General features: G+C 59.4%; 2 protein-coding genes across 5 annotated transcripts in view; one reads left to right on the top strand and one right to left on the bottom strand.

Annotated features, from left to right (window-relative positions):
- The window catches only part of PRKAR1B (protein kinase cAMP-dependent type I regulatory subunit beta), a 92,800-nt gene extending 92,107 nt beyond the window's left edge, over window positions 1-693 (bottom strand). Inside the window, exon 1 of the mRNA XM_072943508.1 lies at window positions 592-693. The gene's annotated coding sequence lies outside the window, so the exon portion shown is untranslated. The remainder of the gene's footprint in view (window positions 1-591) is intronic.
- DNAAF5 (dynein axonemal assembly factor 5) lies at window positions 36-25,179 on the top strand. 4 transcript variants are annotated; one of them, XM_072943502.1, is made up of 14 exons: window positions 36-697; window positions 1,465-1,649; window positions 3,016-3,140; window positions 3,511-3,629; window positions 9,589-9,821; window positions 10,475-10,687; window positions 12,262-12,405; window positions 13,658-13,826; window positions 15,411-15,558; window positions 17,860-18,067; window positions 18,740-18,896; window positions 22,799-22,990; window positions 23,190-23,356; window positions 24,224-24,347. In XM_072943502.1, exons 1-13 carry the CDS (start codon window positions 79-81, stop codon window positions 23,318-23,320), a joined length of 2,643 nt encoding a protein of 880 aa, XP_072799603.1. In that variant the 5' UTR covers window positions 36-78; the 3' UTR covers window positions 23,321-23,356; window positions 24,224-24,347. The 4 variants fall into 4 exon arrangements, with proteins under 4 accessions (XP_072799603.1, XP_072799602.1, XP_072799604.1 ...); XM_072943501.1 differs by lacking the exon at window positions 23,190-23,356 and having other exon boundaries at window positions 37-697; window positions 24,224-25,179; XM_072943503.1 differs by lacking the exon at window positions 23,190-23,356 and having other exon boundaries at window positions 38-697; window positions 17,917-18,067; window positions 24,224-25,179.
- Window positions 25,180-25,323: the final 144 nt, after the last annotated feature.

Raw genomic sequence — 25,323 nt, 5'->3', positions numbered from 1 at the left:
CCGGAAGACGCGCCGTAATCCGCGCCGTGGCCGTCGTAAAAGCGCCGGTCGCCCCTGGTGACTGGCAACGCGAGGAAGATGGCGGCGCTGGTGGCGGCGGAGGCCGCGGCGCCCCCGGGCCCGGCGGAGGCGGCCGAGACGGCCGAGGCGGCGGAGCTGAGCCGCGCCCTGAGCCGCCTGCTGCCCGGGCTGGAGGCCGACAGCAAGCTGGGCCGGCGGCGCGCGCTGGAGGCGCTAGAGCGCGCGCTGGAGGCGGCACGGCCCGAGGCGCCCGACGCCGACCCCGCCGCCGCGGCCGCCGCCTTCCAGGGCCCCTGGGCGCGCCTGCTGCTGCCGCGCCTGCTGCGCTGCCTGGCCGACCCGGCCGAGGGCTGCCGCGCACTGGCCGTGCACCTGCTGGGCCTGGGCCTGCGGCGCGCCGCGCGGCCCCGCGACGCCCTCCCGCGCCTGCTGCCCGCACTCGCCGCGCGCCTGGCCGGCCCCGAGCCCGCGCGCCGCCCGCCGCCCGAGGCCTGCGAGGAGCTGCGCCTGGCGCTCGTGGAGCTGCTCGGCCTGGCCGTGCGCCTGGGCGGCTCCGCGCTCGCGCCCCACCTGGACGACGCGGTGCGCGTGCTGCGCTGCACGCTGCTCGACCCCTTCGCCGCCGTGCGCCGCGAGAGCTGCGACTGCGCCGCCGCCCTGGCGCGCGCCACGCCAGGTGCCTGCTCCTCGTTCCTGGTTCCCGTCCCTAGTCCCCTAGTCCCCAAGTCCCCTAGTCCCCGAGCCCCCTCCCCACACCCGCCTCGGACCGCGCCCGCTGTCTCCCAGCGCGTAGCGCAGTGCCTGCCCGTAGTGGGGGCTCACTGTTGAGTGAAGGACTGTCTCATGCTCGAAGCATTTCCCTATCTTAGCACCGTCCCTTCTGCCCTGTCCGCTCCGACGCGAGGGACCTGTCCGTTGGCTCCCATCGCATTGGGCAGTAGTGAACCAAGAGCCAGTCTTGATCTGAACACCCAGGGGGTGAAAGAACTCGCCCAAAGTGTCATTGAAATAGCGGTTCTTAAGGATCTGGAACAGCGGCAGAACTGAGCCCGGAACTGCAGAACCAAGCCCTCCGGTCGACTTTCCGTGAGGACCTTACAAACAGGAAGTGGGGTGGCTCTGCTTAAACTAAAGCGGTGCAGGTCCAGCTTCCAGCGGTAGTGCTGGGTGTCTGGCTGCGGGCTCACCTGGACGCCGGGCCATGCAGGAGTCTCCAGGCTGGGATGCCCCCTCACAGCTCCTGTCAGCTGAGATGGGGTTAAGCCCTCGCCTTTTCCCTTTGGTCCCCTCAGCCTCTGAGTCGGGTAGGTGCTGTTTGGGTCGCTTCTCCCAGTGCCGGTGCCGGCGCCAGCATGCAGAGCTGTGCTTGGCTCGCTGAACCAAGCTGGGCACAGTTGAGGTGCATGGGCTCCACTGGTAACTGGTGGTCTCCCTGCCCCACAGACCACTTCCACATGCAGTCGGAGTCTTTGGTCGGTCCCCTGATGCAGAGCATCTCCCACCAGCACTGGAAGGTGCGAGTGGCCATCATCGAGGCCACAGGCACGGTCGTCCAGTTTGGCAGCGGGAAGTCAGTGGATGATGTGCTTCCTCACTTTGCTCAGCGGCTCTTTGACAACGTCCCCCAGGTAGCGGGCAGGGCATTCTCCACCGGAAGCACGCCACTGAGCTGTTTGTGACTCACTCACTTTTGTTTTAAAGATACTACCCATGCACCAGTGGCCTTTCCTCCCTCCCAGGCGCAGAGCAGTCCTGTTTCACGTCTTTGAGAAATGAGGGGAGGGCTGAGTCATCTCAATACCTTCTTGTTTCTAATCCCAAGGAAAGTGAAAGAGGACTGTTTCCTCTTAGGAAGAAAATCCAAACTGGGTGCAGCGCATCTGCAACATGCCGCTCCAACAAGGCGGTCCAGCTGAAAAGCCTCAGAGGTTGGCCAGCCAGGCCTGGGAGGAGGACCCAGCCGGGGTGGGCGTGTTGGGGTAGTTTGTTCCCTCCGGCTTTGGGGCCCCGGTCTGGTGACCTCCGAAACTGCTCTCTAGCACTGCCCTGCCTCCGACCACAGGCACGCTGGGCCTTCTTATTTTTATTTTTTAGAACAGCTTTTTGAGCTATAATTCACATACTGTACATTTCTCCTGTGTAGTTTTGAATGTTTTGGGTATATTTTTAATTTCTAAAACTTTTGGCAAAACATGTGTAACACTTGCCATTTTAGTTATTTTTAAAGTTAGGTGGTATTAAATATATTCACAATGTTGTACAACCATCACCACCATGCAAAGCTTTTTTTTAATCGTCCCAAACAGAAGCTTGGTAACCACTAAGTGATACCTCCCCACCCTCCCCTCCCTGCAGCCACTGATAACTACAGATCTTTGTCTCTGGATTTGACGAGGTTCACGGAAGTGGAGTCAACGTGTGGTCTGCCGTGACTGCCTCTCACTCAGCCTCGTGTTTCCGAGGTCCATCTGTCTGTGTCAGGAGTCCGTGCTTTGCTCCTTTTTAAGGCTGAGTAATATCCACAGTGTGGACGGACCAGACTTTGTCCACAGACAGGCTGGTGCCCTCAGTAGTCCTGGGGTCACCCTGGCTGTCAGGGCCCCCTCTGCACGTTGCTGTGGCTCTAACTGTGTTTCATGTAGATGATGGGGTTCTGTGATTTATGTAGCTGGGAGAATACACTGACCCAGTCAGTGAAGCTTCAAGAATGTGACCACATAGGCGTTGGCAGGGGTCTGCCCTGGAATGTTGGAGCTTAGCCAGCACACCTGCTCCGCTGTTGGTGCCCTGCTGGGCATTTGGCTCAGGCTAGCAGAAGGTCCAGCTGAGCCCGGAGGATGTGGGCTGGAGACAGCCAGACCCTAATGTTTCATCCCCAGGCTGAGATGTGGTCATGGAGCTGGGGGCATGCCTGAGCCGGCTGTGGGGCCCCGCCGGTGATGGGGCGGGCTGCCCCTGCCCGGCGTGAAGGCTGTTCCCTTGCTGTACACGCAGGTGCGGCAGGCGGTGACCCGCGTGGTGGGGGATTGGCTGCTGCGCCTCCGGGACCGCTATTCCTTCTTCCACAAGCTCATCCCGCTGCTGCTGAGCAGCCTTGACGACGAGATACCTGAAATCGCGTAAGTGGGGAGGCCGCCCGCGGTGCTGCACTTCCTGGCACCCACACCCTGTGTCAGGTGCTGGGCCCGCCGTGGCGTGCCTTCTGGTTCACCGGGTGTCCTGCCAGGGGATTCCCTGACTTGCCACCCCCAGCAGCTCCGTCTCTTAGGGAAGCCCCGCCCCCGCCCCTCTTCCCACGTGCTGGGAGGTCCGGTGACAGCGCTTTGCTTGGGCTCCCACAGAGCAGTCGGCCCCTTCCAGAACTGCTAGTGAGCGGCGGGCAGTGCAGAGGCCCGGCTGGCGGGCTGTCTCCGGGAGGGACTCAGCAGCCGCTCCGGGCTCCACCCGCCTCCATGGGAGCCTCCTGATGGAGTCTGTGTTGCGCTGCAGGCGTGAGGCGGCCAACCTCTGGGAGAAGGTGGGCCTGCAGTGGCAGACAGAGAACGAGGAGGACCTCAAAGACAAGCTGGACTTTGCTGGCCCACCCCCCGCCCACCACCCCTCGCCAGGTGAGTCCAGCGTCAGGACATTGGTGGGGGGGTTGGAGCCCGCGCTGTGGAAAGGGTGCCCTCAGCATCGTGGGCGGGGCCGGGCTCCTGTCCTCAGCCCCTAGCGGTGCTCCGGCCTCCTCCTCTCCCCCTGGGGCCAGCTCTGCTGGGAAGAGGCTGCAGGCCTCCCTGGGTGCGTGACTCGCTCAGCTGCGGACACTGGGCTGCTGGTCATGGCAGTGGAAATTTTGGAAATGGGCGGTGCCTTGTCATTTCACAAAAAATTTTATCTGTAAGCTTAACCCAAAGGAACAAACAGGTACAGGAGAGGCTCTTGTGCATAACCTCCCGGCCTCCCCCCTCATGGTTCCCTGCCAGACCGCCAGCACGTGTGTGTGCATATGTGCGCGTATGCCCATGGGCACACCTGTTTCCCCCAGCTCCTGAGTCCTCTCCCAGGTGCAGATTCAGGGATGCCCACCTGGGCCGCAGCCCCTCACACCTGTGGTCTCTTGTGTTCTGGAAACACAATCTGTCGTGGGAGTGAAGTGTGTTCAAGCTGCACTCGGCCAGGTGCCTTTATTGCTGCGGTCTGTCCACGGGTATCTTGTCACAGTGAGGTGGTGAGGAGGTGCCTGCTGGTGAGGACAGATGTGGAAAAGGTGCCCCTGGCCCCTCAGCCCTGGCCAGGGTGAAGTCAGGCTCAGATGGTGGCCCTGGAGGGGGTGCCGGGTGAAGGTCAGCTTGAGACAGGCACGCACACCTCGTCTGCACCTGGAGCCGTTTAGTTCGGGGCCAGCAGGGACCTCCTCCCCTCGTCACCTGTGAGGCCAGTGTCTTTTTTTTTCCCTTTGTTTTGTGACCTTATCTCCTCTGGTAGTGTCTTCTCCCATGGCAGACAGTAAAGGGGAAAAAGTAGAGAAAGTAATTGTTAGTAGGGTTTTTTCTGATTTAGTAAAGGTTGAGCATGCAGCATCTTTCCAAGAACGTAGAACTTAGAGAAGATACTTGTTTATGACTCTTTTGTTAAGTACACTCTCGTTGCCTGTGGGGGACGGAGGCCTCTGAAGGGTGATTGTCACGTCGTGAGAGTGTTGTCCCTCCTCTGCTGCTCAGGGCTCACTTCTGCACTGGGGAGACGAGAAGCTGGCCTGGGGCTTCTGTGGGCCGTGTTGACGTGACAGATCTCGGCCGGGATCCGATTGGCGATTAGGAGACAGTAGTTCTCTTTGGATGTGGCCCAGGGTGTATCCCTAACTAGTCCTGTTCTCCGCCCTCACCTGTCCCTTCACCCTAGGGGTCCCTGGGAAACCCCTCGGATGCTGATCGTGCACAGAGGACCATCCTTGTGCTGCATGGGGGCCTGTCCTGGCCAGTGTTAGGCAGACGTCGGGTCATCCTGAGCAGGTCACCCTGCAGAGAGCGAGAAGGGCCTGGGAGACGGGCACTGAGGGACACAGACCTTGCGCGTGGCAGCAGGGAGGGCAGAGTGAGGGCCCGCTGTGCACTGAGGACCATGCGGGTGGGTGCATGATCAAGGCTTGGAGAAGGTGGTGGCCTGCGGAGCTTCGCCTCAAGTAGAGCAGGATAAACGTGGAACTGAATTGCCGTCGGAGCTACTGGTATAAGCACTGCCTTTCGTTACATTTTTGGCGTGTGTCTTTGAAATTACTTCTTTAAAATTTGAATTTTATAAGCTTTCAGATACTCTTTTCCACACCACTTCACGTGCCAGATCCTGCCAGTCTCGCCCCAACCCTCGCTGTTGCCGGCATATTGCTGGCCCCTCCCTGGGGCATCCTGGCCCATTGCTGGCCCCCCCTGGGGCATCCCGGCTCCATTGCTGGCCCCCCCGGGGCGTCCGGCCCCTCCTGTCCTGGCCCAGGCCCACTGCTGCCCCCCCCCAGGACGCCCTCAGCGCTCAGACGGGCTGCTGCTTGTATTGTGACAGGACTCACACCAATAGGCTCCCCCTCAGAGGCAGAGCCGTGTGAGTTCCGACGGGCTCCTCGTCCTGTGCTGTGACCGCTGCTTCAGCTGCCGTCCGCAGACCCCACCAGGCGCCCGCGTCCTCTGTGCCGGTCCACGTCCCTTGTTACGTGTCTGCTCACATCTCTGCTCCACGTTTTAGACTGGCTGGCTGTCCTCTTATCGGGGAGTGTCGAGAATCCATTGTACATCCAGGTGCAATGTGTTGTCAGATCTGTGTCCCCTGGCTTCTCTGGCCAGGCCGCCCTTGACGTCTCCACCTTGTGCCCGCCTGGTGGCCCTGGCAGGTGTTGGCCTCCCCCCACCACTTGTCCTGGGGCCTCAACTCCTGCTCTCCCCCGAGAGCCCCCCACAGCACCCTCCTCCCTCTGGGTCCTGGCCTCCAGCTCACCTGGCGCTGTTTCCGCATTGAACGTTTGCTCACATCGCCTTCTGCTCTGAGAAGGCAGACTTGTCTACAGACACAGCCCTGCACCTGAGACAGGTGCGCTGGTACAGGGTCGGCCCAGTGAATTGCAGGTGAGCAGACAGTGGTGGGTGTGTCCTCTCTTACCTGCGAGGTTGGACGGTCAGCTCGTGTGGCTGAACCTGAGCTATGAACCAATGAGGTTTGAGAAGGTGCACAGTTCACCCCACCAGATCTGCCGGAGTGCAGTGCCTCTGAGTAAGGACGGTGGGTGAGTCACCTGGACCAGAGTCCAGTCGGAGCCTGGCCTTCTTTCCCACGTGTGGCCAGAAACACGGCCCGCTCACTGGAGTCTGTCCTCAGCCCTACAACGTGGCACAAGTTTCCTGGAACAGCCCTGGAACCAGCTCTGCTTCTGAATCCAGGCTGCGTGTAGGGGGCTGGGAGGGACCGTTCTCAAGCCAGTGACACACTTGAACCCAGCACTCTTCTCATGTGGAAACACGGTCACGCGGGACATGGCCTCCCAGCAGTGCCTGCACCCCCTACCCACGATGCAGGGTCTCCATCTCCTCTGGACGAGGTACCTCTGGTCCCCTGTCTGCTTTTGTAAACAGCCAGAACTGTGCTGGACCCCCGGGCTGTAGCCCCACTTTGCGAGTACACGGTACCGGGCAGACCTGCCGCGGGCTGCTTTCTGCCTACGGTTAAACCACCGTAGTCCAGTTGTGCAGCAGCTGCTGCTCCGCGTGCTCCCAACCCGCTGTGTCCATGCCTTTGCTCACTGGTGCCCACGCAGGTGTGCAGGCCGGGTGGAGAGACAACCTCAGGATTCAAACAGGGTTATTGGGAGCAGCAGAGCTGAGGTGGGAAACACAGGTGATGGTGTCACGGGTTGGTGAGGGGCTATCGCAGGAACAGGGCAAAGGGCGGTAGACCTGCCCCTGGTCCCTGCAAGTACTGGTCGGTGCCTGAGCCATGAGGCCACCTTCTCGTGGCCTCTCACAGCTGAGCCGCAGGGACCGGGAGACCAGCTGCCCCGAGCTCAGTGAGCTCCACGTGTGGCAGGCGGACACCCAGTGACAGGAGCACGTCACCACCATCACCCTGCGGGCCTGCACACCAGCGGGGCCGGGGTCAGGACCGTCGCTATGCCACGTGTCCAGCTGCTCTGAGCTGTGCCACTCTGTCCTAGTTCTTTTAAGTGTTCTGGTCCTTCTCCCTGGAGAGGATGACTTCTGCTCTGAACGTCTAGTCCAGAGCAGAGGGCAGGACCCGGGGGCTCCCACAACTGAGGAAGCCCAGAGGGCCCCTCCTGCCGTTTGTCTTGATGACTGCGGCTCGGAGTCTGCACTGGGGAGAAAGGGCCTTGTTCTCCCTGAGGCCTTCCTACGCCAGCCTTCCTCCCAGAGTCCCTTGCTCCTGGGCTCTGAGCAGGGTCTCTACTTGGACCCTCAGGCCTGAGAGGCCCTGGCGCCTCGGAGCCGCCCCTCCCGGCCTGAAACGTGTCAGCGGGATTGAGGAACTGAATGTCTCATTCCTGGGTCTAGCTGCCACATGGGAAAGTGGACCTTCTGGGAAAGGCCAGACAGTAAATAGTCAGGGCTTTGCAGGCCCCAGCGGCCCAGCCCCAGACAACGGTCATGAGCGAGGTCTGCTTTACAGAAACACAGCGGGCCCGACATGGCTTCTTAGCCAGCATGCGGCCCCTGGGCAAGAAGAGCGCCACTCGTCTGCTCAGTCAAGTTCAGAAAGTGGCTTCAGAACCCCTTCCACAGTGAGGCCAGCATTTCTTTGAGAATACCTCCCAGGCTGTGTGTCCACCTGTGAGCAGACCCTCCCCAGATGTCTTTGTTAACGTGTCCCTCACCTCGGAGACTTTCCGCAGCAGATGTGTCAGGAAGAAAATAGTATTTATTATTTGGGGGTTTATATTTTTACAAAATTACAGCAAGCTCACTTAAATAGGCAACAAAACTTGAATCTTTTGGAACTTACTCTCTCATATACCATAAAAGTAGAAAAGTAACAGGAAGAGAGATTCAGAATGGGGTCTCTAAGCCACCCTTTAAACTCTGGTACGTCATGGTTTCACTTCAATGTCTAGAGTTCTTTTGAATTTTTAAGGTCAAAGTCTTATCATCAAAATCCTCTAAGGCTTTTCTGCAGAAATTGAGAAACTTAACCTGAAATTCACAAGGAAATGCAAAGGACCCGGAGCCGCCCAGACTCCAGAAAAGAACAGCAGGGCTGAAGGACGAGCACTTCCTGGTCTCAAGACACAAAACCGCGGTAACCAGGACGGTGTGGAGTCTGCATGAGGACAGACGGACAGGCCAGTGGGGCAGAGTGGGGTCCAGAAACACGCACACGTGTGGACACTGAGTTTTGACAGGTGCAAAGGCAGTGCAGGGGAGGACGTCTCAGCGGCGGTGCTAGCATCTCTGGACATGCAGGCGGGGCTTGGATCCAACCTCCTCTGACGCACGAAAAGTAACCCCAGATGCTCGTGGACCTGGGTTAAACACTCCACGAGAGACGGCTGATAACAGTGGTTTCGAACAGAATGAAAACTGCTGCTGCTGGAGAGGCGTTCAGAGGATGACACGACCAGCCACAGACGGAGATGTTGGCACGTTACATGTGTGAAGACCTGTATCCAGACGCGGACTCTCAGGATCCCGTGACACAAAAACATGGTTTTTTCAGTTCAGGGCAGGAAAGGTTTGAAAAGACACCTCACTGAGGACACACAGGTGTCAGATAAGCACGTGAGAACATGCTCCAGCCCAAGGAGGTGCCACCACGCCCCCTAGAGGTTTCCGTTTGAGACTGCGCCCAGAGACCTGGTAGCGTAGCTGGCGTAGGTGAGGAACCGTGCAGCCACCTTGGGAAATGCACCGCAGTTTCTTAAATAGTTGGTTACACGCCTGCCGTGTGGTCGGCCGTGGCGTTCCTCAGCGCTCGCCCCGGAGAGGCGAGGGCAGCGTGCACACAGCCTTGTCCCTGACAGCCCACACCGGACCCAACTCGGGTGTCTGCCGGCAGGCGGACAGCCAAGCAGACTAGGCTGTCCACGCGGTGGACTACCGCTCAGCAGTGAAGAGGAATCAGTGCCCCAGCCCACTGGTCTCAGACGCTGCAGGAGAAGCTGGACAGAAGCGAGCGTGTTCTGTGCAGCCCTTGCACAGAAAGTCTAGAAGAGGCGGCTCATCTGTAGTGACGGGAAGCAGACGGGGGCCGCCTGGGGCTGGGGGGCTTTGCACGGAGCACAGGAAACCCGTGATGGATGCATGTTACCTTGATTGCGGAGATGGCCTGCAGGTGCACCCACGTCAGAACTTAGCAAACTGCACTTCAAGCGTGTAGTTACCGTGTGTCACTCACTCCAGGATTTTGCTGTAGGAAAATTTAAAGTCAGTTGTGACACTTTAAGGCTTCGTTTCTGCCTGAAGAGTTGTTTTGAAGTTTTAAGACCTGAAAGTAAAGCACATTCGTGTGCCTGAATGAGGAACGTGTTCTTTCCATAGACTCGCTGAGACTTTGTCTCGGTTTCAAGGTTTACTCTCCACCTTTGATCCGCAGGGAGCCGCCCGGGGCTGGGCTGCCGCGAGCTCGTCTTCAGAAACCTCTCCAAGATCCTTCCTGCCGTCTGTCACGACATCGGCGACTGGGTGGCGGGGACCCGGGTGAAGTCCGCGCAGCTGCTGGTGGTGCTGCTGCTCCACGCGGAGGACCACGTCACGCAGCACCTGGAGCCCGTCCTGCGCACCCTGCAGCACGCCTGCGCCGACGAGGAGCGGGCTGTGGTCAGCAGCGTGAGTGGCCGCCCCTGTAACGTAGGGGCTAGAGTCCCCTCTCAGGCCTGAGTCTGAACCTGGACAAACGTGAGCAGACGTGGGGTCGCCCCACGATAAGGTGCAGATGTTCTCGGGCCCCCGGGCTCTCCCTGGGCTCCTGCTTCGCTCGGACGGTGCCCGTGAGGAATGGCTCTTGGAGGTTACTGACTCCACTGCCATCACGGCCTCTCCAAGCCTGAGAGGGCGATCAGCTCTGCATGTGTTCTTGTGGGGCCGAGTGCATCCCAGCATAAACGGGCCCTCCACCCTGCGAGCCCTTTAGCGACAGCTTCCGAGACCCACATGTGGCCAGGCATGCAGGGCTGCCCATGGGAGTCCAGGCCAGCGGCCGGGCCCCCCCCCCAACCTGGCTCCGAGGCTTTCCCTGGCCCCTAGATGCTCGGACACAGCTGTCCCACAGGCCGGGTGGCCTGAGCATCTTCTCGGTGAAGTTCTGACGGTCGTGAGGGACACACCTGTTTTTCACCAGCACCACGAGCGCCCACCTAGAGGAGACTTTGCGCAGGGCTGTTTCTGGTGGGTGAAGCCCCATGAGGCAGACAGGCGGTGCCGAGAGCTCAGGGGCCGTGGCGGGGCACTGGCGGCCCTCAGTCTCCTGCCCTCTCCCACAGTGCACGAGGTCTGCGCAGCTGATCGGCACCTTCGTCAGCCCAGAGGTGTTTCTGAAGCTGATCTTGCCGACACTGAGAAAGTCGCCCTCCCCCTCCGGCCTCCTGGTCCTCGCTTCGGTCATCCAAGGCTGCCCGAGGGAGGCCCTCCGGCCTCATGTGAAGATCATCGCTGCGGAGCTGGCCCAGGCTCACATCTGCCAAGGGTCTGAAAACGTAAGGAGTGTGGGAGGGGGTGGGTGGAGGGTTAACCTGCCGACGTGGTGACGAGGTCTCTGCCAGGTGCCATGTGCACGTGACCATCAGTGGTGGTCCCCACGGGCCTGCCAGGGACACGGACCGGCACGGTGGCCCGGGCTGCCCAGGATGGTCTCCTGTCTGGGGGCCTGCGTGCCTCCTGCCTGGTTCTGCTCTGTCAGACGTGCTGGCTGCTTGCACTGGGATCAAACAAGGTGCAAGTGCTGTCCTCGGCCGTGTCGCAAGCACCCGGGGACCACGTGCAGCCAGAGCACGGCCATGGGGTGGGCGGCACGCTCTGCTGGACGGCGCTGCTCTGGGTGGTCTCGGGCCCAGAGAGGGCGGCACGATCGGCAGCTCGGAGGGGCCCCTCCCGCTGCCTTGAGTGCAGCTGCAGGCCTGTCACCCGTCTGTCCGTCCAGTGAACGCGGTGCAGGTACACCTCTCCCGCCATCCCCGCGACACCCGTGAATGTGATAGCTCCACAAACGTGCACTTAGAAGTTAGCCAAAGTCAGTCCTCAAAAGGTCCGCCAGTCCAGGCCTGAAAGAACTGAGCTGCGGGGAGGAAGGGTTTGAACAAAACACCAGTCGCGGCCTCTCAGGAGTCAGGACACCCAGAGTCACCCCCGGGGCCCAGGGTGTGATCCACGGTGAGTTTTTTGTTTAAACTTCGGAGATTTGTACCACTTGTGAGTGAGCCGTGGAATCTGAGCGAAGATTCAGAATTTAGAACAGTCCATCATCTTGACAAACAGTCACCATCCTTCAGGGCTCAGGTCTCCTTGGTGAAAAAGCTGAAGTGCTTTCCTCCAGTTACTTACGTGCTCACTTATCCGTAAATCACTGTGAATCACAAACATGACCTGCCCAGCCGATTCTGTTTGTGAAAAATGGTACAGCAGCGGGTTAGGGGACGTCCTGGGCGCACGAGGAGTTCTTCCTGGGCCCCGGCCCCATCACCCTGTTCTGTGGGTGATGAGGCCGGAGCCCAGGAGGCGAGAGAGAGGTTGGCTCGACCCAACTAGGGTGTCACCTTGTCCTCACGTCGATCAGGAGGCATCTTCTGACTTGTAGAATTTTACTTATTTTTGTTAAAGCTGAGAGTTTCAGGAACAGTCAGGTGCACGGAGCAGAGGGAAGAGCAGGGTGAGCCTCCAGCAGCGCGGCCCAGGTCCTCACGGCTCCCACCTCACTCCTTCCCTGTGACTTTCGGGCGGGGTGGGGGCAGGGGGGCGTTCCGAGCAGGTCCAGGGTACCCTGTCTTTCTACTTGTGAATTCTGCAGTGCGTGTTGCCAACACACAAAAAAGTTTTCTTTAAATGTAACTAAAACATCATTAAGCATTCAGGAAAACTACCGTGAATTTTGTGACTCTCAGTCCCAGTTGTTTTCCCTGCTGTGTGGAAGAATGCCCTTTGTGTGCTGGGCCTGACCCGGGCCTGGCGTCTGCTCGTGAGGGTACCCTGGCCATGGGCCTTGTGCTCATGGCCTCATCTGGCCCCGGAGAGGGGGGCATGGGAGGTGGCTGACAGCGTCCCACTCTCTTCCCAGCTCCTCTACGGGGAGTCCCTGCTACTCTGCGTGCAGGCCGTGGTGGCCGTCAGCAGGGAGGACTGCCGGGGGTCCAGCCTGCAGCTCATGGAGGTGTTGGTGACTGTCCTGGCGCTGTGGGGGGCCACGGGCCTCGGCGACAAGGTGAGGTGGGGGCACTTCCTGCTTTGCTGGGGGCACTTGGAAAGGTAGCCATCGTCCGTGATGAGTCTCTGCACTTGAATTCCAAGACTCAGGCCTACCCAACACCAAAGATGAAAGAATTCAGAATGTTCAGGACAAGTCCTCCACGACGTGGCCTTAGGGGGTACGTGGGGTTTTAGAGTCCCTCCAACTGCCAGTTACTTAGTGTCTCAGAGCGAAGACGCCACTGGGACGTAGAGTCCGCCGCCGAGATGAGCCGTCCTCACCTGACACTTGTGCATCTGAGGAGGCGAAAAACACACACCTGCAGTGGAGTCAGGCGAGGGTGACATCGTGACTCCCCTGTGTGGCTGCCTTCCAGCTTGACGGGATTGTTGCCGTTCGCTGGCTGTGTTCAGGCTTAAAGCCTGACGTCTGACTCCCCGCGGCTGCGGGACTGTCCGGAGACCCGGTGTCCGGACGCTTCTCCCCAAGCCGAGAACTCGGTTCTCCCCGTGCTCCACCCCATAGACTCACCGGGTCCACCGGAGCCCTGTTGCTCCCTGTCAAGGAGGCTGCCCGCCTCCATCCCTGCCTTCATTGGGGCCTCCCTTAACGTTGTTTCATTTCTCGCTTTCAAAACCCTCTTCCCAGAGGGCACGTGTCTCAGCAGGCAGCTGTCACCATAGGGCCTGAAATACTAGAAAAACAGAATCTGTCGTTACAGAGGGAACTGCAGAGCAGCCTAGGCACGTCCTGTTCTAAACCCGAGGAGGAAGGCTGGAAGGTGGCGCTGGCGCACCGTCTGGTCTCCCCTCCCTGCTCCCTGTGCTCCCCCAGCAGACCTGCTGTCACTGGTGGGCTGGGCGGGGTGGAGACCTCGGCAGCGTAAGGCACAGGCTCCTCTTTGATGAACATGGGTTAAGACTGTTCACTTCCTGAAACCACCTGGTCCCCTTCCTCGCAGACTGAGCCCTGGCAGGCATGCAGCCCTCTGCCCTGCAGGAGCAGGCAGTGCCCCATCCCCCTGGGCTGCAGAAACCGGGCAGACCTGCTGTAGGTGCACGTTTGTCCACGTGGTGACTTGCTGCACAGACAGGATGGTGTGGACAGGGCAAGCCCCCATCCGCAACCCTCATCCCCGCTTGCACCCTCTGTGCGTCGTCTGCTGTGGGCCTGAGTGGCCCCGTCTCCCTCAGATGACGAGGACGGGTGTCCAGTGGGGTCTCACCCTCAAGATCTGGTCATCCCAGCCTGTGGCTTGCCTCCCCAGGTGCAGGAGACCCTGGCCACGCTGGCGGCGGTGGCGAGCATGGACAGCAGCCTGGACTTGTTCCGCGAGCACACGGGCCCTCTTCTGGAGTGGCTGGCCGGCTCGCACCAGGCCTGGACCATCCACTCTGCGGAACTTCTGCAGTTCGACGTGGTGGTCACCCACTCAGGTGAGCCCCTGAATCAGGTCCAAGTGCTGGTCGTGTGGTAGCTGTGGCCGGCCCATCACAGACAGAGGTTGGCACGAACCAGAAAGCCGCAGACCAGGGCCTGGTTTTTAAAGTAACTTGTGGTCACTTGTGCCTGGGGAGAACGGGTGTTTTGAGGAGCGCAACCTTAATTTTAAAAATGCCAGAAACGTATACTGGAGACTGTGTGACGTAGGTCTGTAAAGTCTGGCCGGGCACACGTTTTCCACGTTAAATCTTGAAGGTGAGAGGTGTCAGGGCCTCTTCTGTAGCCTGTTGCCTTCACGTTTTCCTCCGCGTTATGCTGGCACTGGGTGTGTGCCTGCCCGTCACGGGCTGCGCCCGGCCTCCCCACGTCCGGTCTCTCCTGAGTGGACGATGCTGGGCCCCGTCCCAGAGGTGCAGCCCACACTGCAAAACATCACTGAGGTTTTCACTAGAAAAACACAGTGATTTGCTACCTGAAACCACTTCCCAGGTGGCTGTAAACTTGTTGAGCAAGTTAGTTTTTTCTTCACTTGTATTTAATAAAAATCCTAATTCCTCGTTAGCTGCAGACTCTGTGCCCCCTCCCCCCTCTCTGGACGTGACTCCTGTCACACAGTCATTACTCAGGGTTGTGGGGGTCCCCAGGACCATTTTGGGGTTCATCTCAGTGGCCCTGGTGCTATGAGACCTGGAGGGGTGGATCCACACTTGTTCTCTGTCATGTGTCAGCAAATCTGTGTGTCCAAATTTGGAAAGAAAACTACAGACGGTTGCCAGCAGCAAACGTCTGGAGCTGCTCTGCAGAGTCAGCTCAGGGTCCTCGCGGCTCCTCTGTGAGGCAGGAACCCTGAGCCCTGCTTCACGGACGCGCCCAAGGCCCCCCGCTCGCAGGCCACACCACCTGGCAGTGGCAAGACTGCAGGTGGACAGCCAGCCCTCTGGCCACACGTCTTTGTCCTGCTTTGATGCCAGAGATTGAGACGATGCATCTGGAAGGACGTAGGTCTCTAACTTCTCCCAGGACGAGCAGACTGCCGTCCCCTGGAGGGTGTCAGCGGGACCATGGTCGGTTCTGGAGCACAACATCCGGCGTTGGCACAGGGCCCGACGGGGAGGGCGTCGCGTGACTCAGGTCCAGGCCCCGGAGCCTGGGGTCCGGTCACGACTGGCGAGTCTCCAGACCCCAAGGTGCGTCGCCGTATCTGGGTCCCCCTAGGCTCTGGGAGCCGCCACTTCCTCCAGGGACCAGCTGGGATGAGGACGGTGGCTGCTGACTTCAGGGGCAAATACCGAGCAGCTCACATGTGCTGAAAGATTGCTTGACGTTAGTTTTGTTAAGAATTCAGGAAAATGTAAGAAAAAGGAAGTTTACGTACTGAACAGTTAGAGCGATCTGGGGGGCTAAAGCATTCTTGTCACTTTTCTTTGACAGTCACGTCCCCATCCAGAGAGGCGGCAGCCACCATCCTGTGCGGAGAGCGTCCTTCCGGGGGCCGCGGGCGCACGTGTCGCTGCGCCCAGTGCACCCTCCTCCCACCCTCCCGCCAGGCAGGAACCGAGCTGCTGTGTGTTTTGCAGGCCCTGCTCTTGGGGAGGCGCTGCCCCAGCTGGTCCCTGTCCTCCAGAGCTGCCTCCAGCCAACCAGAGACCCCTCCATGCGCCTGAGACTCTTCTCCACTCTGACAGGGGTGTTGCTGCGAGCCCGGGAGACGGTCGACTCACAAGGGTAGGTCAGCTCTGCCCCCACAGCCCCGCACCGTCCCCCGCGCCGCGCCAGGCCAAGGTGGCCCCTGAGCGCTAGGTGCCTGCTGTCCTGCAGTCACGGTCAGTCACGGCGGCGGGGGCACCACACGGAGAGACACGAATCAAAGTCATCCTCTGTGGTCGTTAAAATCCCACTGAGTGAAGATGTTAACTGTTAAATGGTTTATGTATTAGCTGCTTTCAAGCCCAACAAAGGGTTGATTGAATTGATTGAAGGACCATTGAGGTTAGAACTTAGGAAACCTGTTCTGCAGGGGAGCTTCTGCGGCAGGAGAGGGGAGGCACAGCTCCGTCCAGCAGGCCCTGCCCTGCTTGTTAAATCAGCCCAGTGTCCCCGCAGAAGGGGACGTGGCCAGCGCGATGCTGTGAGCTGTCTGGGGCCCATCCCAAGAGGGGCAGATCTACCACAAGTCCCGCCTCGTTGTCACGTATCCTGGAGTTTCCCAGGAAGTCTGAATGAAGAGAAGTCATCATTCAGACTTCTCTTCCCTGGATGTTCCTTGGGTCTCTGCCCTTGGGCGTCTAGCTGGCCCATCCTGCTGCGGGAAGTTTTATTTCCCGCCTTGAGCAGAAGCTTCCAGGGTTGGAAGGGACCTAGAGGTGCGGCGGCGAGCCTGCAGCCACCCCGCAAGCAGGCAGACTCCAAGCAGAGAGCCCGGGCCGGGCGGTTACCCTCAGAGCCCCAGCCTGGCTGTGTCTACCTGAGGACAGCTGACCCCTGGGCAGCAGCCTCCATGCCGGGACCAAGTCCCCGAAAGAAACTGCTCTTGAAGGCTTTTCATGGAAAGAAATCAGTATCAGGAGAGAAAAGTTCAGCTTATGATTATTTAGTGAAAACATTAGCTGTTTTACAGACAGGAAAGATTTTGAAAAATAACTCAGTTTCGATCTTCAGGAAACACCGCCTTGACTGTGGGGACGGGCGTGGCACTGAGGTCCCCACGCAGCCTGAGGGTCCTGCCTGAGGGCAGACACCGGGCCTGACCAGGGTCACCAGGCTCCCACCCCAGACGTCTGGATGGAGGGCGGGGGGTGGGCCGTGCTGTGAGGGTGGGCCGGTGCTGGAGGTCACCCCCGGGTGGAGTGCACATCCCTGGAGAAGCAGGGCTGCTCCCTCAGCAGGGTGCCCAGACGTGTGCACCCAGGGCAGCCCCCGACCGCCGACGGCTTCTCCCCCAGAGGCTGCACTGCGGGGTGCTCGCCAGCCCCTCCCGGTCTGTTTCCCACAGTTGCCTGAGAACCAGGGGTGTCAGCCCCTCTGAGTGAGGGGTCCTGTTGGAAAATTGCGGGATTTTAACACGCTGGTGTCACCACTGAGCGCAGCCCGGATGCAGGTGGTTTTGGAGGAGCCTGTGGCCCTGACGTGCCCACGCATCCCGAGGCCCAGCCGTGGACAGGGTGCCTCCTTCCAGTGCAGTGGGATTCGCTCTCTGGACGCCCAGGGCCTTCACTGGTCCTGGCATCTCAGTGCTGCAGGGACAGGTTCCAACTGGAGTTAGCAGCCCCCACCTGTCCCTCCCATGGCCAGCGCTGGGCCTTCTGGCCTCGTGGCCACGTCTTGAGGACTGCCTCCGCTGGGCCGTGGGCTGAGCCGCCCAGAGGGCCCCCTCGTGAATCAGTGCAGGAAGCAGCAGCTCTGCCCACTGAGAACCTGAGTGTGTGAGTCGTGAGAGCCGGAGGCTTTGCCGACGCTGGGAGCAAGCCGGAGGCGGCGGGGAGGGCCAGAAAGTGAGGGCCTCCTCGGGGGTAATCCTGGCCTCCAGCGCGGCTCTGCAGGCTGGGCCACGAGGCCAGTGGGCAGCTCAGGGCTGGGATTCCCATTTTTTTCTGCTCCGCGTTTGTCCTGACGGCACCTTGAATGGGCTGGTCACAGTCAAGACGAAGGCCCCCAGTGTCGTTGGCGAAGCGTCTGCGTCTTCTGCTCCCTTGCATCTGGGACCGTGGTCACGGCCCCACCATGCCTTCTGCTGAAGTGGCAGGATGTGGTCTGAGGGACCACACAGCCTGTCTCTGCCAGATGACTGCCCGTGGGGTGACTTGCCGGCCCTTTTCTTGGATCCAGGGAGGGTGACGGGTGAAGCCCCTTGGCCACAAAGTGGGGAGGGGGCTGGAATACGCCCCTGGGCCCTGGGGTTCTGGCCCCCTGCTCCCAGGAGAGGGGCCCCGCCAGCTGCCCCCCTCCTGCTCAGGGTCCCACGTGTCACTTCTGCAGTCTTCACCGCTGGGCCTCTTTGCTCTGTTGGGACCATTTCCCAAACTGCAGGGCTTCCCTGGAGGGTCTACATGCGCCCTCACCTGCGCTCTCCTGCCTTCGCTCCAGACAGTTCCACGCCTACCTTGACACCATGATCAAGGACATCTTCGTCCCCAACCTCCAGTGGCACGCGGGCAGGACGGCGGGAGCCATCCGCACGGCGGCCGTGTCCTGCCTCTGGGCACTTATCAGCAGCGGGATCCTGTCCAACAAGCAGGTGGGTGTTCACCCGGGTCCTGTGTCAGGGACACAGATGCTCCCAGACAGACGGGGGGACTGGAGCATCCCTGCCACCAGAGCGGGAAAGCCTTTGTCTCCGTGACGGGTCCTGCAGACTTTCTCGGGTGACTGTCTCTCTTTACAAGCAAAGAACTTTGTCACGGGTTTATTAACTTGAGGCCGACAGCGGGCTTTTGGTGTTGTCTGTCTCCGTGTCTCCAGTTAGACGAGGGCTGAGGCCACGGCGGAGCAGTCACAGCTTTGGTTTTCCTCTGCGCCCATTCCTCACGTGGTTAAACACCCCCAGCATCCACCTCCTGGACCCAAACGACTCTTACTAAGTGAAAACGTCCCCCAGGCTCACTGGACACCACACCCTGTCCTCCTAGCATGGAGCAAGCTGGGCAGGGTCAGTGCCTCGCTGCGACCTGGCAAGTAGCGGATCTGGAAGGCATCCACTGACCACTGTGCTAGTTGTCTGGATTTTAAAATCAGCGTTCAAGTCTGCTCCTTAAGGAGAAGGTTCCCAGCAGCACTCCAGACTCCCCGTATTTGCACCAAAACCAAGTCTCTTCCATCACGGGCAGAGCACACACAGTGGCCGAGCGGCCGTTGTACCCCCAGGATGGCAGCAGCCGTGACCCGCAGCGCGTGTGCTTTCTGATTGCAGGTGCAGGAAGTGCGGGGAACGCTGACGCCTCAGATTCTAACCGCCCTGGAAGAAGACTCGCAGATGACTCGGTTAACTTCATGCAGAATCATCAGCGCATTTTTAAAAACCTCTGATGATGTGATCGATCCAGACAAATTCATGAAGATTTATCCTGGTACGACCTTTCTCGTTTCCATATCACCTGCTTCTGTTTGTGTCACGGGAGAAATAGAAAATGCTACTGGCCGGGTTGGTACCGAGTCCAGACCTGGCAATGGCAGGTTGGCATCCCTGAATGAGTCATGTCGCATGAGAAACAGCCGGGCATCTCGTGGAGCAGAATTGGGGCCAGGGCGTCAGGCGCCCACAGCCGCCGGGGCACAGGCCTGGAGCTGGCAGGGACCCCGCCCTGGGGCAGCAGCTGGGGTCCAGGCCATCGGGGCGAGAAGAGGCCTGGGCTCCAGCTGGGCCTCCCGTCACTGGAGGTGCGCCTGCAACACACGTGCCCGGGAACATAGGGAAACCCAGCCAGCGCACCCCTGGTGCAATACGGGTAATTCCAGGACCCCTAGTGTGTTTGGGGTCCTCAGAAAGCTGAAAGAGTAACATCCCTAAAAGCAGGTTGAGAATCAAAGGTGCAGGCGGGAAGGCGGAACAGGCCCAGTGAGACCCTGGGGGAGAAGGGCCACCAGGCAGGCTCCAGGCAGGTGGAGCGCGGCTGCGGTGGCTTCCCCTTGGGACGGGCGGTAGCCACACGGGTCTCACCCTCACCTGCATATTTTACTGCTGTTAGCTCTCACTGGTTTCTGAAAGGTGGCTTTAAGAGCTCCAGGAAGTGAAAATAGCCCCTGAAGTGTGAGCCCGGGCGCAGCGGGGGCGCCGGACATGTAGGCCGACCCAGAGCCCCGAGCGCGGCCGGGAGCAGGAGGGGGACAGAGGGCGCCCGCGCTGCCGCCACGAGGTGCGGTACCGAGTGAGGGCGCCCCCGCAGCCCCCGGTCCGCCTCGTTCTCAGTGTCACGGCAGCAAGCGTGTTGGTTCCTGCTGGCGTCTCCACAGCCCCCTCCCCAGTGCCAGTTGCCGGCCGTCACAGTGACAAGACCGCCATCCCCAGCACGTGTCCTCTGTGTGAGGTGGCTTGTTTCCTGGCGGAGGGGCTCCACAGGGCCGCTTTATTTTGGGCACCAGCCCTGACTTCTGCAGACGTGTCTGGAGAACTGCTGGGACACCGTGACGCCCCGGGAGACTCTGGTGACAGATGTCCAGACACTGGGCAGACCCCGAGGACGGCGTCCCCTCTGCCCCAATTAGAACTGAAGAGTCGGGCGTCCCCGTCGTGGGAAGTGTGGCGGGGCCTCCGCGGGCTCTCCCAGACAGACGCTTGGACCAGTTGAGCCCCAGCACAGGGAGATGTGTACCCTGCCCTGGCGTCCGTTCAGCGTCCAGGAGCCTGTGTCTAAGAAAACCGTGTATTTGCCTTAATGGGAAGACACTTTATTGCTAAAAGAAGCTAACGCCATCGGAGCCTCCAGCGAGGTGTAATCTTTGCTGGAGGAGGTCTGCCTGGGGCGGGGGGCTGGCTGGCGGTTTCTCAGCACAAGACGGCGTGAAGTGGGCTGCGTCGATGGACTCCTCCTCTCACGAAGGGTTTCTCTGCAGCACACGGGCCGCGTGACAGCTGTGTGCCCACAGGGAGCTCCGTGCAGGGCTGGAGTCAGCTCTCAGCCTGCCACTGCCCTGTCAGCTACATCTGTGTGATTTTCTGAGTCCTCTGTTGTCCTTCTCGACTGCGTCTTCGCCAGGAGTGGACTCCGTCTCACTCCTTGCTTGTCCGTTAGGACACTTCTCATCCGTGACCTGCCGTCCTGAGGCTCCACGCCTGCCTCTGCTGCTCTCACTGTTCCACCACGTCTGCTGTCCCTTCCTCCGCTTCCTCCCTCAAGGTCAAAGGGCTGGAATCACCTTCTTCCAAACCCCCGATAGTGGTGACAGTCCGACCTCTTCCCATGAATCATGCACGTCCTTAATGGCGTCCAGAATGGTGAGTGCTTCCTAGAAGTTTGCAGCTGACTCTGCCCGCACCCATCAGAGGAATCGCGCCTCTGGTGCTGGAGCTTCATGAGGTGCAGGAGGAAGGCCTGAACGGCCCCTCGGCCCGCAGGCTGCAGAGAGACGCTGTGTCCGCAGGCGGGAGACGCCAGCCACGTCACCCGTCCCCACCGGAGCCCTGTCAGTGAGCAGGTCTCAACAGTGGGCTTAAAACATTCAGTAAACTGTGTTGTCAGTAGGTGTCTGTCACGCAGGCCCTGCTGTCCCATTCACAGAGCGCGGGCAGAGTGGAGCTAGCGTCACTCTGAAGGGCCCAGGGTGTTCGGATGATACAGCACCCCAGCTTCGATGGTGGCCGCCCGCTGCATGAGCCCCGAACAGGAGTCAGCCCGTACTTTGAAGCTGTGACGCCGGGCGTTGCCGTCTGCTGACTGTGAACGTCCTGGGTGGCATCATCTTCCAGCAGAAGTCTGTTTCGTCTACCCTAAAACTCCAGTGCTCAGTGTGGCCGCCCCCGTGGATGATCTGAGCTGGACCACGTGGGGACCGTGCTGCCCCACCTGCACCGACGTCATGACCTCGGCTTCCCTCCTCCAGCCTCGTGAACCAGCCACCTCTGCCGGCTTCAGACTCTCCGTCCACGGCCTCCTCGCCTCTCAGCCCTGAGAACTGAGGGGAGCTGGGGCCAGGCTGTGGACAAGCGTCAGCCAAAGGGAAGGCTGTGGCCGGTTTCATCCTCCGTCCGGACTCCAGCTCTCTCCACCTCAGCAATAGGCGTTTCTCTTTCTTACCGTCCATGTGTTCATGGGGCAGTGCTGTAATTTCCTTCAAGAACTTCCCCTTGCAATCAGAAGAGGCCAGTTTTCAGCCCAGCTCAGCTCTCGACACGCCTTCGTCACCAGGCGTGATTATTTCTAGCTTTTGATCTAAAGCGTGAGACGTGCAGCGACGCCTTTCACTTGAGCCCTGAGAGGCCACGGTGGGAGCGGTACTTGGCCTGATCTCAGTGTCGTCGAGGAATGAGGGCCCACAGAGGGGGCGGGGCGGCCGGCCGGGCCGTCAGGACAGCGTTTACAGGTGCAGTGTGTCGTCTTATAGGATGCAGGTCGTGGCACCCCGAAACAGCTCCTGTGGCGTCATCAAAGATCACAGTGAGTGTTTCTGCCCCTCAGAAAAGACAGTTCACAGCAGCAAGTGCAACAAAAATGGTGAAAACGCTTGAAAAACCGCACGAGTTACCAAGTGTGCAAACACGAGGTGACGGGCTGTTGGGAAGGCGGCACCATGGGCTCGCGGGACACGAGGTCAGCTCGGACCTTCCGCTCCTGGAGCAGCACCTGCGAAGCATGGATCATGGCCGCCACCCCGCTGCTCCCCACTCCCGCACACCGGGAGCCGCGGCCCTGGACTGTCCGCCTGTCTGCCTGTCTGGGGCTACTTGCCTCCTTGCCCCCTGCCACCCAAGGCCCAGGCCTCAGGAGCATGTCTGCTGGGAGCCAGGGCCGGGGCGTCCCGTGCGACACAGCCCTCCCCGTGGGGACGTCCTTGCTGGGAGCAGAGCCGCCCTCCACAGTGATGGGCCAGCTCAGCCTGGATGGGCCTCCGAGGGATAACCGAGTCCTGGGTCAGCATGGCTCATCGGTTCTGTGGAAAGAGGATATGTTGATAAAAATCTTCCACATTCACAGTGAGCGTTTTTGCCCCTCAGAAAAGACCGTTCCTCTGTCTTGAGCAGCAGAACGTCTGGTCCCAGAGGCTCAGCAGAAACACAGCTGAGCTGGCCAGTGGCCGTCCTGTCACCAGACTCTCGGCCCTGTCCCCAGACCCTGTGGTGGGTGGGCTCTGAATCTGAGCATCTGGGAGCCGGGGTCCCCAGGGCCGCCTTGCAGGTCAGAAGTCGGGCACAGAGATGCTCGACCAGCCGAGCACGCCTCTGCTCGGAGTCCAGCGCAGCCAGGGCCCCAGGGCGGGCGGGGACGGGACACCTGCTCGAGAGCCTCCGCCTCACACTCTTGCCCTGCTCTTTCAGAACTCCTCAAGCGTCTGGATGACGTTTCCACCGAAGTGCGGCTGGCGGCCACCTCCACCTTGGTGACCTGGCTGGAGCGGGCCGGGAAGGAGGGCGGGAAGAGCTGCGACCAGGGCAGCATCCAGTACCTGTACAGGGAGCTCCTGGTGTACCTGGACGACCCCGAGAGCACCGTGCAGGACGCAGTCCTCGGTAAGACTCGCTGGTTCCCATCCCGGGTCGCGGCGGGCCCCGGCGGCTCCCTCGGGTCCGCGTGCTGGGCCCGTGTGCTCTCTGTGGGCTACTTACCGCAGCAGCAGCTAAACTTGGGGAAATGTTAGGGTACTTACTAATTTGTTTAAAGTATCAGTAAACCCATTACATTTTACCATAAATAATGTGTGTTCGAAAGATGTATTTTCCAAAACGACTGGAAGCGTGGCATTTTGCGTCTTCGCGGCCCTCGTGCGTGAGCTGATGGGGCAGCCGGGGTCGCGCCTCTGCCCGCGTCGCTCTGAGCTGTCGGGCATCTGGGCAAAGTAGGAAAAATAAACGGCCACACGGTGTGTCCTTGGAAAAGTGAGTATTTTAACGCGGTGGTCTCCCAGGGCGCACCCCGACTGGACCAGTGGGAGTCGCCTAAAGGTGACTTGGGCTGTAGACTGAAGCCAGCAGGTGGTCCACTGCTTCCATGTGAGTCTCTCTGTCCCTCCCGCACAACTTCCTAATGCAGACAGGTTTGTTCTCAGGGTCAAAGAGTCTGTTAGCGTCCAGCTCGGGGGAGTCTGCTCTCCTCCCTCTCACCCCTAGGGTGGAGGTGGGATGGTTGGTTTTCTGGCATTCACACTCAGTGCTGCGGGTTTCCTGTACGCACTGCTTTTCACTGCATTCCACGCATTTTGAGAGGTCGTGTTTTCATTTTCGTGTAGTTCAAAATATTCTTTAGTTCCTCTTGAGATTTTTTCTTTGACCTTTGTGCTGCTTAGAACTGTGTTGTTAACCTCAGATACTGGGGATTCTCCAGTTGTCTCTGCTACTGATTTCCAGTTTAATTCCATCGTCATCTGTGTGATTTCTCCCTTTTTTAATTTGCAAAGTGTGTTTTATGGCCCTGATCCGGGTCTGCTGTGGTGACTGTCCTTGGGAGCGTGGGAGAGGGTGTGTTCTGCGCCTGGGTACCCAAGGGCTGACGGTGCCCCCTCCCCACCACGGGTCCTCCATCTCACAGCTGTCAGTCTTGCTGCGCTAGTCGGACACGCTGCTGCGGGCGCAAACACGTCAAGCACCGTGGTGTCGTCTGGGAGAACGGCCCCCCGTCGTGATGCGTGCCCCCAGATTCCGCGGCCCTGCAGTCTGCTCTGTTCTCAGCTGTTGTGACTTTGATGTGAAGGTAGGGTTGGCTTACTATTTCTTTCTGGCATGTGAAGCTGTCTTCCTGTTTTCCAGAGGCCCTCAAAGCAGGCAGTGCCCTGTTCCCCGACCTCCTGGTGCGAGAGACGGAGGCGGTGCTCCACAAGCATCGCTCCCCGACCTACTGTGAGCAGCTGCTGCAGCACCTGCAGACCCTGCCGCCCGCTCCGTGACCGAGCCCGGCATGGAGCCCTCATCCTGACCTGCACCGGGACGTGTGGCCTTCAAGTCTCATAACAACGGCCGGGGACACTCAGGCGCGACAGCAAGAGGGATTCTCTGCACAGCGCGCCTGGTGTCTCCTGGGACAGTGCTTCAAACCCAGCAGTTTCTGAAATAATTTTCACTGAGTGGCTTTGTATTTTTACGTCTAATTCATACAATTCATTGAGAGGTCTGCCGGAATTCGACAGCTGACTTCAGACTGTCATCTACTCACACGGGCAGCCCGGGCTGCGTGCTCCGCTGGGTTCAGGGACCGTTGCTGCTTTCTTGCTTAAATGCCCACCAAGAAAGTTCTTGACTACTTAAAAAGGAAAGAGCCAAAGTGATTAAAAAGAAATGTTCTTTCTTTGGGTTCTGTCTACTAAAACTTAGTATCTCAGTGAACAGACTGAAAAGAGCTTCAGATCTTAAGAACTACTATCGATGAAGCCTTTCCCGTTTAAGATACACTGGAACTTGCGATGCTCCGTGGATGTACTTGGTCACTGTTTTTTCTTAGGTCAGTGATGCTGACTCTGGAAGTAGGGCATTTAATCAAACATAGTTTTGGTTGCTCTCTTGTAAGAAGCAGTAAAGTTGCATTTTATTCTCTTGAACTTTCTACACCCAAGTGCCTGAAAGGTTTCATTTTAAGTGAGTATTATTTCCATAGCCATATATTTGTGTTAACACAAGGAAGAAAATGCTATGTGTATTTTCCAAAAATCAAATATTAACATTTATGCTTTGGTATTTGAGAATGTAATTAAAATATTTATTGTAATTATTTTGTTTGCCTGTCATGGTGTGTTCTGGTAATTCACGGAGACTTCAGGAATGACTCATTTTCACTTGGATTTATCGTCCCAGTGGTCCCAGCCTGGAGAATTCGGGCCTCAGGACCCAGGGGCTCCCTCAGCTCGTTGCAGTGC

Source organism: Vicugna pacos, chromosome 18 (genome assembly GCF_048564905.1).
Source record: "Vicugna pacos chromosome 18, VicPac4, whole genome shotgun sequence".
Lineage (NCBI taxonomy): Eukaryota > Metazoa > Chordata > Mammalia > Artiodactyla > Camelidae > Vicugna > Vicugna pacos.
This window is presented reverse-complemented; position numbering and strand designations above follow the sequence as displayed.

Bases quoted from the DNA above. Each gene is read 5' to 3' on its own strand.
- DNAAF5 (XM_072943501.1), top strand. From the start codon at position 79: ATGGCGGCGCTGGTGGCGGCGGAGGCCGCGGCGCCCCCGGGCCCGGCG. The intron at 698-1,464 runs GTGCCTGCTCCT...CCTGCCCCACAG, and splicing joins CCTGGCGCGCGCCACGCCAG to ACCACTTCCACATGCAGTCG. The intron at 3,141-3,510 runs GTAAGTGGGGAG...GTTGCGCTGCAG, and splicing joins GACGAGATACCTGAAATCGC to GCGTGAGGCGGCCAACCTCT.